The sequence below is a fragment of the Aspergillus steynii genome (assembly GCF_002849105.1).
Source record: "Aspergillus steynii IBT 23096 chromosome Unknown P170scaffold_2, whole genome shotgun sequence".
NCBI classification, from domain to species: domain Eukaryota; kingdom Fungi; phylum Ascomycota; class Eurotiomycetes; order Eurotiales; family Aspergillaceae; genus Aspergillus; species Aspergillus steynii.
The window spans coordinates 5,075,058-5,090,794 of NW_020194399.1; the positions used below are offsets into that span (position 1 = coordinate 5,075,058).

Below are 15,737 nucleotides of genomic sequence, written 5' to 3' on the forward strand. Positions count from 1 at the left end.
GGCCTACTTTATGGCTTCGGGCCTGGTACGCGACGGACTCGGATCTTTGGTTGGACGACTCTGCGCCCATCGTGATGTTATTCGCCCACGGATCCTTGGGAGACCAGACCTCACTTTTCTACAGTGACCCAGGAGGCTAAAGACTAGGTTCCTTGGCGGAGGATCGTGTGAGCACTCTTAGTGTCATGCCATATCATACGGCGCTGCTCTGCATTCCTGCATTCCTGCATTATTGCATGATTATTACCTCCCCGACTAGCAGTATTGATCCCGACGATTTCCTCCTCTCACGCCAACAACCCGGCCACTTCCTCCGCCAACAGGTCATGCATCGCCGAAGTTGGATGCAGGCTGTTAATCCAGAGGTACTCGTCCGCCGCATATTCGCATTCGTCAAATTTGGTGTCGATCTCCGGCGTGCCACTGCCACCCTGGATTAGCACCGATCTACGCAAGGAGGGGCAGAAGGATTTATTTCACTTCCTTTTTGACAATCAGATGGGATGACTCACTTTTGATACGCCGAGCAGTAGGAGGTTGTATCCTTGTATCCCTTGGTCTGCTCGAACTGCGATGCATCGTCAATGACCTGGTCGAACAGCGAATACGTATCGTACAAAAACACCGTGATGTCGTCATATCCGTCCTGAAGATCTTTCTGCAGCGTTTCTACACGGCTATTATAATCCTTGACGGCCGCCCGCTCGATCGGAATACGTTCCTCTGCAGCGCTGGAGCCCGTGGTACGTGGGGCGCGCTCTAACGGCGGCACATTGAGGAGCAGGAATGACCTTGCGCCAAGGTCGTACAGATCGTCGACCAGTTCGCGATACCGCTCGGAGATCAGCGGATGGATGGACTCATTCTGCGCTAGATACGATTTGTTGATGTCGTTAATTCCCACCCAGATCGCAAAGAGGGTCGAGTCAGTCTCCCAGACCGGATCCGACCCCGAGCTGGAGTCGGCATAGTACGGAACGAAGTACTCGGAAATCTCCCGGGCGACGTCCAGTCCGGACTCGACGATCGAGGTGTCCAGGGTGGCGCCGCTGGCTCCGAAGTTGTAGGTGAGCAACGACGAGGCGTTGTATTTCACCGTGAGAAGATCCACCCAGTTGGGGCCGTTGGCGCTCGTGCGGCCGGGATACGTGGGATTTCCCAGCGGATTGGAGCTGGAGGGTTGAGTGCCACTGGGATCGAAGCCCGTTCGCGAGTAAGAGTCGCCACTGTCGAGTCAGCGATGATGAGGGACTTGGTGGGACGGATCAACTTACAAGACAAAGAGGGACTTGAGCTTCGCGAATCCTGGATAATGCGATGACGCGCGCGACGTCAACGGTGCTGTATGAACACTGCCTACCAGGGAGGCGAGGGAGACTGCCAGAAGGGAAATAAAATGCATTTTGAAGACGAAGCAAGGACTCTGAATGCGGGATTGATCTGGTTCGAACCCAAACTTCCACCGGTCGACTGCAGCCTTTTATACTTCTCGAAATACATCATTTCATCGCTATCTTGGTCTCATTTCAGCTAGAGGATGTCGGACGAACGGCGCAGGATCGGATTCAACATGGCAAGATCAGGACCAAAGGAATAAAGCAATACCAAGCCTCGCCCAACCGCAGACGTAAGGCCTCCTACAGGCCGAGATGCATCCGGAGAAAGCATTCGACTAGGCACAAACCTCTTTCTTGGCCGACTTACGTCTATCCAACGGTTTCCCCGCAAACCGGGGTATATGGATCGGCGACCGCTGGATCATTCGTCCGAATTACAGCAACCAAATGTATTACGAACACGTACGGAGTATTCCGAAGGAGTGTTCCGGGCTATCCATCTGACCGAGAAAAACACCCGCCAAGCTGAGCTGCAGAGAAAATGGACAGGTGTTGGTGGTACTTTACGGTGGAGGGTACTGGGTGACGTCGAGAATAGCAAGATTACGGATATCTGGACAGGGGCAAAGCTCTTTCTGTAGGTATTATCTCTGTCGCTGTTTGTGAATATTAATTTACGAACTAGGTGTACTATCTTATCTGAGTATTAGAAACTACTGAGGAAACTTGGATATATCTCGGAATAACGTAAATAATGATTCTGATTCATACTTCATCGCACGACCAAGAGACTAAACACACCACATCCAGGATCCCCACAACATTCTCGTGGCTCTTAAGTAAACCGAATCTACTCATCGCCAGCCGCATACTCCCCGTCCTTGAGCTTCCTACTCAATTCCTCATTCGGCGTGAAGAACTCCTCGAGATCGTCCCGCTTCTCCAACAGCAAATCCGCCACCAGACGCCCAAACACCGTCTCTCCGGCAGTATTCAGATGCGTGCCATCACCACTACTCAGATCATACGTATGCGCATTCTCCTCGCCGATGGCATTGACGTAGTCGGTGCTGGCGCGGTTCAGATCCAGATACTGGACCCCGACGGCCTCGGCGGCCTCAATCGCCTTCGCGGAGTGATCGGCCAGGTTCTCGATGACCGCAGAGCCCTCGAAATTGCGCCTAGTCAACGAGGTGATGATAATCTAGTATCATCGAATCGGTCAGAAAGAATATCCAAGAAAGCACAAGACACGTAAAGATGATCCTCACCGGCGTCCCCCCCGCTTCAATCACCTCATTCGCCAGATTCTGCAAATTCTCGCCAAACTGCTCCAGCGAGATGCCCGAGGTGGATTTCTGATCGTTGTGTCCGAACTGGATCGTCACGATGGGCTCGTAGTCCGCCGCGTGGTCCGCGATACCGTCCAGAACGGCGTCCCATCTGCCATTCGCGCGGAAGGACACCGTCGTGGCGCCGCTTTTCCCGCCGTTGACACCGTCTGCAGAATCGGCGAGGAAGGTCAGGAAGCCGTCACCCCAGCCTCCGTTTACAGCGACGGTAGAGTCGCCCGTGAGAATGAAGTAGGGCGGTTTAGCGGCCGCCGCTTGGGTGGAGGCGCGCGGAGGGAGGGAGAGAGCAGCTGAGAAGGAGCTCAGGGATAGGGCTAGCGTGGTCAGGAAGGACGGGATTTGCATTTTGATCGGATTTACTTCTCTCTCTGTTCTTTTCTTTTCTAATCTCAAACGGAATGGATTGAAACTCCCCTTCTTATATAAACCCGCATATCACCCCATTTCCCGACCCGCTGAAGCAATTCCAGCAATTAATCTATATCCCTGCCCATCTACCAAGTGTCAGCTCTCCCCGCCCCGCCTATCACTTCTCCACCGGGCAAAACTTCCCCAGATCGACACCGTCACTTACCCCATTGATCTGGCGCCCAAGGCGCTGCCATATCGTCTGAAGTAGTCGCTAGTTCGAAATGCAGAACCCACCGACTCACGGGCCCAATAGGACATCTCGGACGACAGGAACCGTCATCAGAGAGCGGGGAAGGCCAGGAAACACCTCGGAATCCGTTCGCTCGCGACATCATTACGCCGACGTGCAGGTTTTTAGGCTGGATGGCGTGTTCCTGGACTCGGGGTTTTTCCTGTCTTGATGATCAGGAGGGGAGGTTTAATTTCTCTCCTTGAAGACTTGACGGATGGCTCCAGAAGCTGTCGCAGTGTCGTGCGGAGTATTCCATATGGCGAGATTCGGAGGGTTTACTCCGTGGCTGACGGAGATTGTCGAGGGATGGCGTTCGATCGACAAGAGTTGGTACTCGATGGGATTGGAACTTATTAAATGTGCGTGTCTGCGTTGCTAGTGAGATTCGGATGAAGGGAAAGACGGACATATTGTTGTTTTTGTCTAGCACTTGACGGCACAGACTGGAGCCGTGAGAATGAGGTGATTCGATTCCTGCTTCGCATCAGTTAGCGAGTAGGACGAGATGGCCTTCCTATCATAGAAGAAGGTAAGAATGAAGACCTTTGCTGTCGATGCTGAGTGCGAGGTAATAACACTGAATCGTCCAACATTCAGCTTCACCGACCTCTGATCCAGTCATCGCATGAAGGATCGGAAACGCATCTCCAGCATCTCTCGCTTTTTCTTTCTCATAGCCATCACTCTCATCGCGGCCCCAGAACAAGCCCAACTCTAGAACTCGATCGTCCTCAAGACCAGCGCTGCCGACAAAACCCCCAAAAGGTCTGCAATGTCGTCAAATAACTTCAAAGAAGTCCGAGATGGCGGCACCGACAGCGGAGGCGAGCCCGCCAGGCACCTGGGCGATGAAAACTGGCTGGAAGGAACAAAGACAGCATGGAATCCAACGGGGCAAAGCGATGATACACCCGGTGGTCAATTGCTGACTTCCTCAAGACTATCGGGCTTCGGGTACGAGCACCTCCGTTTTCCAAACCGGGACATTCGGGGTGCGCCTCGCCCACTGTAATAGCGTCGCCGATTTCCCTCTTCACAGGCTTGCTTTTGTTGGCTTCCTCTCGCACCTTTATTTTGTGTTACGCGATGAGAAATGTGAATACTGACAAGGGTAAAACTTAGAGACAAGATGGATTTATGAGTGATAGTTAGGTCATGTCAACGTTTCTTGAAGATCCACCAACAACTAAACAAGATCTGCTACCTCCTATCCACTCAAATACGACAACCGAATATGAGCTACTCACACCTTACTATGCTCCACATTATCAGTCGACACTACGGTTTCCTCCGCCTTCTCCAAGTTCCCCTTCGCAGCGACATCCTCGGGCAAAGTGCCCAGGGCGCGGCCACCAAAGAGAAGATCGATCTCCTCAAGGGACTTCTGCTTAGTCTCCTTGAAAAAGAAGTAGACTGTGGGGAGGGTCACGCCGAGATCTGATAGGAACATGTTAGTAAAGCTTGCTACATGTTTATGCATATGGGGTCCAGGTTTAGCCGGAATGGGAAAGGGGAAGAGACATACTCCATATGATGAATATGAGGTAAAACTTCCACTGGATTTTGGCCAGCGCAATTGGGGATACCTGGTTCCAGAGGGTGCTGACAGCCCAGTTTCCGACTCCAGTGGCGAATGCGTTTCCTTTTCCTCGGATCTGCATCGGCATGACTTCGGCCATGTAGGTCCTATGATTCTGTTAGCTCATTATCTAGGAGCGGCGATAGACAAATTGAAGGGTCAGAGGAGATGAAGAACTTACCAACTGCAGGGACCGAACGATAAGGAGAAGATCACAGTGATACAAAAGATAAAAAAGACTCCCCCGATGCTGTACCCACGCCGCGCTCCGTCCTCGTTATGTGAATGCAGCCCCGTGTAGCAGATCAAGACGATGCCGATCGCAGCTGCGCCGAACATCATGGGCTTGCGACGTCCTACGCGGTCGAGCAGGAAGATGATGAAGAACAGGTTGGTGATTGGGCCCACGCAGTTGTAGATTCCTGCCACCAGGATGTTGCGACTGCCGGTAATGCCCAGAGCGTTGTAGATAATGGTTTGGTAGTATCCGATCACGTTGACGCCGGTCATCTGGGTAAAGACTTGCACGAGGACACCGTGTCTGATAACAAGGTTGCTGTTAGAAGCAGCTATGGCTAGGCTAGGGGTTAAGAACACTCACAAGAGTCTAGTACGCCACTGGGGAACCTTAAACATAACAAGCCAGCCAGACGCCATGACGGCCTTCTCAGCCTGGATGGTCGTTTTGATCTCATTATACTCCGTGTCAATCCAATCTTGGTTGGTGCCGTCATAATGTAGTTTCTTCAGGATTTTGAGCGCTTCGTCGTACTTTTCCTTTTCAACCAAGTACCGAGGAGACTCTGGCATGAAGAACATTCCAATCACCAGGAGTAGCGCTGGAACGGCTTGGAATGCGAGGGGAAACCGCCATTGGAATTCGCTGGTCACCGGCGCATGAAGGGATCCGAATCCGACCCATCTAGCCAAGTCAGTATCGAGCAAGGACATCAATACGTAAGACATACGTGCTAACAATGAATCCAATACCAATCATCTGCTGTGCGAGACCAATAATGAACCCACGGGAGCGAGGATGCGCAACCTCTGCTTGGTATACCGGCACCGACATGGACATGAGACCCACCGCCCATCCGGCGAGGATACGACCGACAAGAATCATAGCAAGGTTCTTGGCGGCGGCTTGGAGAATGGCGCCCACAAGACAGATGGCCGCTCCCATTTGAATGGTAAATTTTCGCCCGAATCGATCCATCGTAAGACCTCCCTGGAGGGAGCCAATGGCGGCTACAGCCAAGATTAGCAAGACCAGATGGAGGTGGACAAAAGTCAGGATCGACTAACCTCCACCGGAGAATGTACTGTTAATGGCTCCAATGATCGCCGACGTTTGAGTAGTATTAAAGTAGGCGAGAAAATTTTTCGATTCAATCACATCGGTCATCACGCCACTGTCATATCCGAACAAGAACGACCCCGTGGCCGCAAAGGCGGCGAGACCGATGGTGAAAGCTCGCCCCATCCTTGCAGAGGTAGGATATAGCCTCGAGAGAAAAGCAAGGCCAGCGCAAGCAGCCTACAAGGTTGGAGAGTAAGGGAGTGAGGAGAAAAAGGGCGAAGAGCAAACATGTGGGACTAGGATGGGTGGTTCGTCTATATAAATTGAAATCCGCCATGGCCGCCAATTGAGACCCTAGAGCAAGTCAATGCTATGACCCCGGCTGACCTGGCATGGACTGACCGGTGGCCAAAGACGACAGGAATCAATCGATGGCGGGAATGGTTTGATTTGATGGAAACCCATGAAAATCCGGGGTGGACGAGCGAGCCGAGACTAAAACCACGCCGGTCTTTCTGTGAAAGTCCGCAGGGGTCGTGATTGGCGAGGCCGAGACAAAAGCAAAGTTCCTGCTGCCGTCTGATTGACCAAAAAGGCAGTGTCCAAGAACACCACACGCCTTCGTATGGACGGATTTTGCCTCAATAAAGGCTAAAAGGCAAATTTTCCGTGTAATATATTTGGCTGACAGTCCACGGGGGCGTTCAACTTGGCGCCAAACATATCCTGGCTGAGCACCATTCGTCCAAGCCAAAGAGAAATCGGCCCTGCGGCCCGTAGCCGATCCAAACACGTTTTGGACAGGATCTAGATTGTCTTGACAGGTCGGAATCATGAGATGTAAATGGCCAGGAAGCGATCCTGTGATTGACTCATGGGAGAGGCATCTGATGCTGTACTTTGGGCCAGGGATCTTAGCGCACAATGAACCGCAGGGGTCTTCCCGATGGCGTTGAGCAGAGACAGTCGAGACGGTCGAGAAGCGAAAGTCTGGGGTTCCCGCTTTGGGCACGGACCCCGTGACTGTCCTCCGCATCACGTGCAGATAAGATCGATCTTGATAAGCGATCACGTGCCCACAGGCATCGACGATTGCCAATGGACTGACTGACGTAAATAAACCGCCGTGATCACCTGCATCCCAATGGCCCTTGCAGAATGGCGTCCTGGGTGACTCGACCTAACTCGATTCCGCATTTCTCTGCGCCCTCATCGCCCACTCCGTCCGAGTCCATCCAGCCGCGAAGGCCGATTCTCGCGCGCGAGGGCGAGCTTTTGTCGACGCGCGGGCAGTCCCTGGCGACACTGATCCGTCGACGGTCCTTGTCTGTTCAGAGTCAGGATGGACTGGAGAGTGGCTTTCAGCAGGATGAGCTTGGTACGCCGTGGGAGCGGATGGATAAGGTTCCCCTGGAAAGAGCAAGACGGTTGATTGGAAACATTAAACCGATACACAATTGGTACGCGCCCCGGCACCTATGCTGGGACTAGCTTGATGCTAACGGTCAATTCACAGGCAATGGTACTATCGAGATCCGGAGACGCTCAAAAACCTGCCCAAAAACCTGTACGCGATGCCTGTCCCTTGCACCATCCGAGACCCATACTGAGCCTTTAGGCGAGAATACTACGAGCGCAACAATCAACTCATCGCGCAATATGTCTATATCGATCGCCTATTCGACTCGGCCCTGCCACACAGGCTGATTGAAGACTACCAACGCGGTCAACGCAAAAACTCCGCTGGAGACACGGGTGAAGGTCACGTAAACGACGCGAGATACACCACAGGGGATAATAACGGCGGAGCGAAAGCATCCGGCAAGATCAAGCGAACGCCTCGAAACCTCTATCGAATCCCCGATGAAAGCTCACCTCTCTTGCCTTGCTCAGCAGACGACAATTCCCGACCATCGCCTGCCGTCCTGCCGAAGCAAGACGACCTGGTGGACGGCGAAGATCGCATCGTCACAGTCGCCATATACATCAATTTCATCGCGAACGTGGTATTACTCGCAGCCAAGATCGTCGTCATGTCCATGACGAATTCGCTGTCGGTGCTTGCCAGCTTGGTAGACGGGGTGCTGGATTTCCTCAGCACGGGCATCGTCTGGGCCACGACGACGCTCATCAAGAACGACGACCGTTCCCGATTCCCCATAAGCAGACGCCGCCTCGAACCATTGAGTATTCTCGTCTTCGCAGTCATCATGATGACCTCCTTTGTCCAAGTTGCCTTGACCTCGCTGAGCCGGCTCATCTCAACCGAACACACCCTCGTCGAGCTCTCGGTGCCCTCGATCGCAGTAATGGCCAGCACGGTCTTCATAAAACTAGCCTGCTGGTTCTGGTGCCGGCTCATCAAGAACTCCAGCGTGCAGGCCCTGGCACAAGACGCCATGACCGATGTCGTGTTCAACCTCTTCAGTATCCTGTTCCCTCTACGTACGCCCCCTCCCCAATAACAGCCCGAACAGCAAACTTACTTGATCCACTACAGTCGGCTCCCTCACCAAAACCTGGTTCGTCGATCCCCTAGGCGGTCTTCTTCTCTCCCTCTACATCATCTGGAACTGGGGCGGAACGGCCGCCGAACACATCGGCCACTTAACGGGCACCGCGGCGTCCGGCACAGACCATAGCATTCTGCTGTACATGACGATGCGGTTCTCCAAGGCGATTCTCAACATTCAGGACCTGAAGGCTTACTATGCAGGGGACCGGTTGAACGTCGAAGTGGACATTATCTTCGAGGCGAAGACCAGTCTCCGTGATAGCCATGATATAGGCGAAAGTTTGCAGTATATGATTGAGAGTGTGCCGACTGTGGATCGGGCGTTTGTGCATTCGGATTATGATCCGTGGAATATCCCGAGTCATATGAATCAGAGAGAGTCGTAGTTTTGGTTATGTTTGGGCTGGGGAACGTGCTCTTCGGACTATCTTATCATTAATTCATAATCGAATATGGAAGATGTGTTGTCGCTCGGCAACAACAAAAGACTGGACTTAAATTCTATATACATTCGTTCTATGTGCGCAGACACGACGCCAATATCCTATGATGTTCCTGAAATCATGACTAGAACAAGACCAATCGCTGCCCAGAGGAGCGAACCACGTCCGGCCACTGCAGCGGCCTTTCCTTTCCATCTCTACCACTCTCCCAGATAGACTCTGCAATAGATCCCGCGACCTGGAATGACCGAAGCCCGGTGTTACGAAAACAGTCCGTAAACCACCCTCGATAATAATCCTGCAGATCCGCGCCCAGCGCCTCACAGGCAGCGATGAAGCCAGGCCAGATCATGTACACGTTATGGCTGGCTGTTTTCGAGGTGATCAGCAGGTCCCGAACTTGTCTGACCTCATGCTGTAGAGTCGTCGCCTGCACATCGTAGAAGCGTCTGTAGAAGAAAATCAACAGGGTTTTTTGCATGGCCAGCATCATGGGGAGGTTGTGATTGCTGCTTTCTGGGTCGTGGGCAGGACCCCAGCGACAGATGTGTTCTTCGACTAGTTTTGCGCGCAGGAGGAAATCGCGCGTGTTTGGAGATGGTCCGTCCAGGTGGCCGCTCATCAGCAGGTCCCGCTCGTTACCGAGACGGGTGACGTGCGACATCAGGTTCAGGAAGGATTCAGGGATGCCAAAGATTTCCGGGTACATTGTGAGATCCCAGCGGGCTGGATATTCGAGGTGAAGATCGTGTTGGCCGAGCTCGATGGACTTGACTGTTGTGAGAGCAAAGTCTGGGGTATCTGACCAGCGCGAAATGCGAAATCGGGGGGCTTTGGTTGAGGCAACCGGGTCCAGTATTCCGCCCAGGTCATGGAAGGGGTCTGTGGAAACATCGGAGAGAACGACTGATTCGTTGAAGATCCGTAAGTAGGCGTAGCAGTGATGCAGCAGCCGGGTCTTTCGTGATAACGATGCTTTGCTTAATCCTTTCCTGCAGATGTATTTTTCTGTGACCAGAAGGCAAGCGAGCAGGGAGTCGGCATCGGCATCGAATACCTGTACCATGGCAAATTAGTTGATAGAATTTGGTAAATACTAGTGTTCAGAGACTCACATTTAAGATAGCCATTGATAAAAGGGCCATCAGGATATCCTTGTACTTGGCTTTCTTAACCCGCGAGGATGCCTCCTCCTGCAAACAGCGTCTCAAGTCATGTCGGGCTCGTTGTTTGTAATAATGCACCGTGAGGTTCCACGGTTCCCCCGGACAAGAAAAGCACGATAGCTGTAGATGAGAAGCACTGGTGGCCAGTAAGGTATGCAGCAGAGCAGACCGGGCATGACTCGTGGTCCCCCCCATTGTCATTTCTGCCATTGCATTCATAGCACAAGGGAGAACCAAGTGATGCCACGGTGACTTTGCAGAAGGGTTTAGAGGGCTCAGCAAAGGAACCACCTTATCGCGGTAATTAGCTAGAAGTAGCCACGAATCACCGGGGAACCGGGGCCCCTGTGGACTTGGACAGAGGAAGCTGTGGTACGGAATGGACCCATCGAGTGCTTGAAAATGGGTATTCTCGCAGTTGTCATATAGTCGAGCCACCGAGTCGTTCATACCGATGTCTTCCAACAGCAGGGAATCAGCCAAGGAAATCGGATCATGGTCTAACACCGTCGAGTCCTCGATGGCATCATCCACACTCAATTCCAAAGTTGTTGGATCGAGAAGTCTCGCTGTATCTCCCGTATCCCCCAAATCGGGGTCTATCAGATCGTTCATCAGTGCATTCGAGTCTGGTGCAGGATCAATTTCTGCGCCAATAGGGGTCGGAGGGCTGTTGAAATTGGCCGGCTGCACTTGAAAAACACCGAATGGGCCCCGAGAGAGCGGATAGTCTGCAGGCTGTGCCTCTATCGTCTGCTCTTCTAGCTCCGATAATGCATGCCCCGGATCGGCATTACTCAGAGAGCGAACTAGCGACGAATTTAGGCATTTTCGCTGGGATTCTGGGATCATTAGAATTCGCCGCACGGTAGTCAGGGATCCATCGGAACGAACCAGTAAACAAAGGTCTCCGAAACCGCGATGTATTTTCCATCGCCGTGGGTTCAATCTCCCCCTGGTGGATAAACTGTAGACGGATGTCATATCCAGTACAACTGAGATTGGATAACAGACACACTTTGCAGAAGGGACGTGTCTCGTCACATTTCGTATGACGAACTCGACAGGTCCCGCATCCCCCTAGCGAACGATCGCGGGAAGGTTGAACCATAGCTAAGGGGGAGAATTTTTGGAAGACGAGGTTGATGGATGAGAGTTGGAGACACGAGCAGTAGGACAGGAGTTTGCGATAAGGACCTGTGGGGCACGTTGGCCCCCCGCATTACTCGGGGTTCCACCGGATAAGCGCCACTGTAGATATTACTCGATTGACATAACGAAAGAGAATTTATTTTTAAGCACGGCTACAGGCACCGGCGCTTGCCTAAGCACCCGGATCACCTGGGGGCGTGTCTCTAGCAATCCCTTTATTTAAATCCTGATCTACAGACGAGCCACTGTGGTTTCTAAACCCTTGATAGCCTCCTTCGCGCCTCGCTCACCACTTCGAACCGCTCCCTCCATATATCCCTTCCATTCTTCAGCTGTTTCAGTTCCGGCAAAGTGAATGTCACCGAACGATTCTCGGAGACTATCTCCAACGGTGTCTAACACCCCCGGCGGAAGAGCTGGACACGGGCATCCATAGCCTGAATATTCCTCTGCCATCCATTCGTGGCCAATCGAGTCGACGTAAGCTTCGCGAATTCCAGCAGGGTCAGCGTAAACCTCCCCGAGTTGTTCTAAAATAGTGTTCACACGAGCCGCAGGCTCCAGCTGTGACCACTGCTTGCCCAAATCACCGGCCAGAAAACAGGTCAAGACCCATTTCTTGTCTTTCGGAATACTCGAGTCCCGGAAAACAGCCACGGGACCCTTCATGGACTGGACCAGACCGCAGAATCCCTTCTCCACCCACCAAGCTGACTTGAACACCATCATAACCTTCGTATAGTATCCGTAACGGAACGAATTTGTCAATAAGGTCTTCCGGGCTGGAAGAGGGGGCTGGAAATCAATGGTCTGAAGCACTGTGGAGGGAAGTGCCGAGATTACTTTGCGTGCTGTAATCGCATGGTTGGCACTTTGTACAACGAGACGATCCTTCTGGACCTGATGGACTGCCGTTACAGGGCTTGAGAGCTGCACCGTGTCTGCAGGGAGCGCACTCGCGATAGTTTCCGCAAAGATCTGAGTACCCTGTCGAATGCGCAGATATTGTGCCCCATCTTTTCGGTCAGACCGCATCTGGATCAAACCCCCACCGGATTTGCAGTAGTTGAGGAAGTACAAGGCTGAGAGGTCCTGCGGCTCATGACCAAGCATAGCACGCGTCCAGACGGTCGCAGTGGCAATGGCCCTAGGGCTGGCATTGCGAGACTGCAAGTAGGCGAGGAACGTCATGGAATCTAGTGCAGTATCCTGTGGTTGAGCACAGTCCAACTTTTGGCAGTCTGACTCGGCTATATCACGGATCTCGATCAAATGTTTTTGTGTTTGAGAATCAAACTATTCAACCGTGTCAGAATAATAAGGCAAGCGATGAAAGAGTTTACTTACCGGCATCTCGCCATATTTAAATGTATAGGTATCGCCGTTAAAGTCGTGGAGAACGCAACTACCGGTTGTGTTCTGTTCAATGAGCTCCGCGTTGGCTCTACGAGCCAATTGGTAGATGCGAGACTGGTTTGTATCATTGATCCAAGCGGCACCCAAGTCCACGATGCCACCGCCACCAGGGAGCGCGGCACTCCAAGTTCGTCCTCCTACGCGATCTCTCGCTTCGAGAACTAGGCAGGAATATCCGGATCTAACGACATGCTCGGCGGCCGTGAGGCCTGCTAGACCTGCACCGAGAACGACCACGTCGTACGTGGTCTGAGGTATCTTCAGAGCTGTAGAGAGGGGTTTAGACCGTTTGGCGACGACGGCGTCCACTTCGAAAAGCCACTCTGGAGCGGCCAGTTGTGCAACCGGGACCAGCGTAATGGCGGGACGGTGGGACCCAAGGAATTTCTGGATGTGTCTGGCATGGCTGCGTCGGTTGGGATTGTAGTTGACAATGTACAAGTTCAACTTGACAATATCTCGGATTGATGCGCCGCCTGCGACGATGATTCGGTGTAGGTTCAAAAGAGCTAGATGGATTTGAGACTCGTAGTCCGCTGGCGCCTTTCCCTGCGAATTAATACCGACTTGGCCTGCAACATGGATGGTCTCTGCACTGGATGTGATGGTGGCCGGTGCAAAATAGGCAGAGGTTGTGTTGTGAAGATCTAGGGTACGGACAGAGGGTGCCATGATGAGGAGTATAATGTCAGAGAATTTGATGGAGCATGAGAGATGATTCAAAACGATCAAGGGCGATGCGCTGTACTCTGTAATTTATTCCAGGGACTTGGCCAGACCAAGAACAGCCCCAGCATTGGGGATTTAAGCCGAATTCCAGCGTTATCAAAGAGCCATGTTCGAACGAGTGGATCGGGTAGGAAAAGTGGAGATCATGAGCCACGTCGACGATGCAGAAAGTGAGAGCGAGAGCGAGAGCGAGAGAGCGATGGAAAGTGACCGAGCGGGATGAGTTGCCTTGTTTCCAAGGACCCACTTTCATACATCCAAGTGGACTTCGACGAGTGTTCATCATATGAACCTCGTGTTATCGCTATCGATTCATTGTCAACTGTGATCAATAATTTTCAGACACCATGTCGTCTTTACAACTCAACGATAACTCTCTTTTTATCACCAAGAACTATGTCGATGGCGAGTGGCTAGAGTCGTCCTCAGGCGCTACATTCCCGGTGACCAGTAAGTTACATGAAGCAATCGTATCAGAGAGAGAGAGAGAGAGAGAGAGAGAAAAAGAAAAAGAAAAAGAAAAAGAGAGAACGCAAGAAAAAAAATTCTCTGACTCAATTCCTAGACCCTGCCAACAATGCCGTAATTGCGCGCTGCCCCGAGTCCACTGCAGAGGACGTCCAACACGCCATCAAGGCCGCGGAAAACGCTCTGCCAGCTTGGAAGGCCAAGTCCGGTCGCGAAAGATCGCGAATTCTTCGCCAGTGGTATGACCTTGTTTTGCAAAACGAGGATGATCTGGCAGCTTTGATTACCCTGGAAAATGGCAAGGCGGCAAGCGAGGCTCACGGCGAAGTCCTCTTCACTGCAAGTTTCTTGGAGTGGTTCAGCGAAGAAGCCGCTCGTGTCTATGGGGATATCATACCTGCAACAAGCCCGGGGAACAGGATCTCGGTGGTCAGAGAGCCAATTGGGGTCTGCGGAATGATTACGCCGTTTGTATTCCTGGCGTTGTCTATAAAGGCTGTCAAAAAACTAATATTTCTTAGATGGAACTATCCCGCGGGAATGATCACCCGTAAAGCCGGTGCAGCATTGGCAGCGGGGTGTACGACTGTCATCAAAACAGATGGAAGGACCCCTTTGACGGGTTATGCTTTGGCTATTTTGGCCGAGAGGGCTGGGGTTCCCCATGGCGTAATCAATATAATCACAGCGTTGGAGAATACGCCCATCATTGGCCAGACGATGTGCAAATCAAACACTATTCGGAAGATTTCATTCACAGGGTCCACCCGGGTAGGCAAGATTCTGATGGAACAATCAGGCAGTTCCTTGCAGAAACTGAGCCTGGAGCTGGGTGGCAATGCGCCAGTCATCATCTTTGACGATTCGAACCTGGAGCTGGCCGTGGAAGGCGTCCTGACAAGTAAATTCAAATCCACTGGGCAAACGTGCGTCTGTGCCAATCGGATCTATGTTCAAGATGGTATATATGACAAGTTTGTCGCGAGACTTGTTCAGAGGGTTCTTCGGTTCAAGGTCGGATCCGGCTCAGACAACAGCGTGACCCATGGACCCTTGATCGAAGCATCTGCCGTGGCTAAATCAAGGGAGCATGTAGATGATGCTGTCTCAAAAGGAGCGAAGGTCTTGGCTGGAGGAAAGGAATTGTCATTTCTCGGTGAGTTGCTCTACAAGTTAGTAGGACAGACGCTGACCCTAAAGGCCCTAACTTCTTCGATCCCACGATCTTGGCGGACTGCAATGCGTCCATGAAACTGGCACACGAAGAGACATTCGGTCCTGTTGCCGCACTATTCCGCTTCTCGAGTGAGGATGAAGTCATTCGAGCGGCAAATGACACCGACGTCGGGCTTGCTTCTTACGTTTTTACCAGCGACATTTCTCGGGTACATCGAGTATCTGATGCCCTGCACGTCGGAATGGTTGCCATCAATACAGGCGTGATGTCAGATGCGCCAGCACCGTACGTGAGCCTATACACATTCAAGCTGAGGTACTAATAAATATGCAGATTCGGTGGTGTCAAGCATTCCGGACTTGGTCGTGAAGGCAGTAAATATGGGGTGGAAGAATACACTGAGCTGAAAACTATTATGATGGGAAATGTATATGGAGCTGGACGTGCCAATATATAAGAG

General features: G+C 52.2%; 7 protein-coding genes across 7 annotated transcripts; 2 read left to right on the plus strand and 5 right to left on the minus strand.

Moving 5' to 3' along the window:
- Nucleotides 1-508: 508 nt before the first annotated feature.
- On the minus strand, nucleotides 509-1,225 carry P170DRAFT_350237 (SGNH/GDSL hydrolase family protein; the record flags this gene model as incomplete). The annotated part of the gene is made up of 1 exon (XM_024843788.1): nucleotides 509-1,225. A coding segment is annotated over one exon (717 nt), but the record flags the coding sequence as incomplete, so codon positions are not given.
- Nucleotides 1,226-1,868: 643 nt separating this feature from the next.
- P170DRAFT_404053 (rhamnogalacturonan acetylesterase) lies at nucleotides 1,869-3,034 on the minus strand (the record flags this gene model as incomplete). Its single annotated transcript, XM_024846504.1, has 2 exons — nucleotides 1,869-2,541; nucleotides 2,609-3,034. The coding sequence occupies 2 exons, from the start codon at nucleotides 3,032-3,034 to the stop codon at nucleotides 2,188-2,190; spliced, it is 780 nt and encodes a 259-aa protein (XP_024708469.1). The 3' UTR covers nucleotides 1,869-2,187.
- A 1,541-nt stretch (nucleotides 3,035-4,575) lies between these two features.
- Nucleotides 4,576-6,394, minus strand: P170DRAFT_349039 (sugar porter family MFS transporter; the record flags this gene model as incomplete). Its single annotated transcript, XM_024843713.1, has 6 exons — nucleotides 4,576-4,769; nucleotides 4,858-5,018; nucleotides 5,093-5,452; nucleotides 5,513-5,833; nucleotides 5,880-6,159; nucleotides 6,217-6,394. 6 exons carry the CDS (start codon nucleotides 6,392-6,394, stop codon nucleotides 4,576-4,578), a joined length of 1,494 nt encoding a protein of 497 aa, XP_024708470.1.
- Nucleotides 6,395-7,342: 948 nt separating this feature from the next.
- Nucleotides 7,343-9,226, plus strand: P170DRAFT_434887 (cation diffusion facilitator family transporter). The gene is made up of 4 exons (XM_024848821.1): nucleotides 7,343-7,671; nucleotides 7,728-7,778; nucleotides 7,830-8,656; nucleotides 8,712-9,226. The coding sequence occupies exons 1-4, from the start codon at nucleotides 7,370-7,372 to the stop codon at nucleotides 9,110-9,112; spliced, it is 1,581 nt and encodes a 526-aa protein (XP_024708471.1). The 5' UTR covers nucleotides 7,343-7,369; the 3' UTR covers nucleotides 9,113-9,226.
- P170DRAFT_462945 (Zn(II)2Cys6 transcription factor) lies at nucleotides 9,220-11,465 on the minus strand. The gene is made up of 3 exons (XM_024852126.1): nucleotides 11,230-11,465; nucleotides 10,285-11,177; nucleotides 9,220-10,226 (listed from the first exon to the last, which is right to left on the minus strand). Exons 1-3 carry the CDS (start codon nucleotides 11,444-11,446, stop codon nucleotides 9,294-9,296), a joined length of 2,043 nt encoding a protein of 680 aa, XP_024708472.1. The 5' UTR covers nucleotides 11,447-11,465; the 3' UTR covers nucleotides 9,220-9,293.
- Nucleotides 11,466-11,706: 241 nt separating this feature from the next.
- On the minus strand, nucleotides 11,707-13,768 carry P170DRAFT_379679 (putative flavin-containing amine oxidase). Its single transcript, XM_024845495.1, has 2 exons — nucleotides 12,835-13,768; nucleotides 11,707-12,783 (listed from the first exon to the last, which is right to left on the minus strand). Exons 1-2 carry the CDS (start codon nucleotides 13,573-13,575, stop codon nucleotides 11,719-11,721), a joined length of 1,806 nt encoding a protein of 601 aa, XP_024708473.1. The 5' UTR covers nucleotides 13,576-13,768; the 3' UTR covers nucleotides 11,707-11,718.
- Nucleotides 13,769-13,979: 211 nt separating this feature from the next.
- Nucleotides 13,980-15,734, plus strand: P170DRAFT_353003 (NAD-dependent succinate-semialdehyde dehydrogenase; the record flags this gene model as incomplete). Its single annotated transcript, XM_024843952.1, has 5 exons — nucleotides 13,980-14,082; nucleotides 14,198-14,567; nucleotides 14,622-15,245; nucleotides 15,278-15,562; nucleotides 15,611-15,734. 5 exons carry the CDS (start codon nucleotides 13,980-13,982, stop codon nucleotides 15,732-15,734), a joined length of 1,506 nt encoding a protein of 501 aa, XP_024708474.1.
- Nucleotides 15,735-15,737: the final 3 nt, after the last annotated feature.

Excerpts from the sequence above, each read along its gene's own strand:
- P170DRAFT_434887 (XM_024848821.1), top strand. The coding sequence starts at position 7,370 with ATGGCGTCCTGGGTGACTCGACCTAACTCGATTCCGCATTTCTCTGCG. Across the intron at positions 7,779-7,829 it reads AAAAACCTGCCCAAAAACCT|GCGAGAATACTACGAGCGCA; the intron begins GTACGCGATGCC and ends CTGAGCCTTTAG. Across the intron at positions 8,657-8,711 it reads CAGTATCCTGTTCCCTCTAC|TCGGCTCCCTCACCAAAACC; the intron begins GTACGCCCCCTC and ends GATCCACTACAG.
- P170DRAFT_462945 (XM_024852126.1), bottom strand. The coding sequence starts at position 11,446 with ATGGTTCAACCTTCCCGCGATCGTTCGCTAGGGGGATGCGGGACCTGT. Across the intron at positions 11,178-11,229 it reads TCGGAGACCTTTGTTTACTG|AATCCCAGCGAAAATGCCTA; the intron begins GTTCGTTCCGAT and ends TAATGATCCCAG. Across the intron at positions 10,227-10,284 it reads TATCAATGGCTATCTTAAAT|GTATTCGATGCCGATGCCGA; the intron begins GTGAGTCTCTGA and ends GCCATGGTACAG.
- P170DRAFT_379679 (XM_024845495.1), bottom strand. The coding sequence starts at position 13,575 with ATGGCACCCTCTGTCCGTACCCTAGATCTTCACAACACAACCTCTGCC. Across the intron at positions 12,784-12,834 it reads TTAAATATGGCGAGATGCCG|TTTGATTCTCAAACACAAAA; the intron begins GTAAGTAAACTC and ends ACGGTTGAATAG.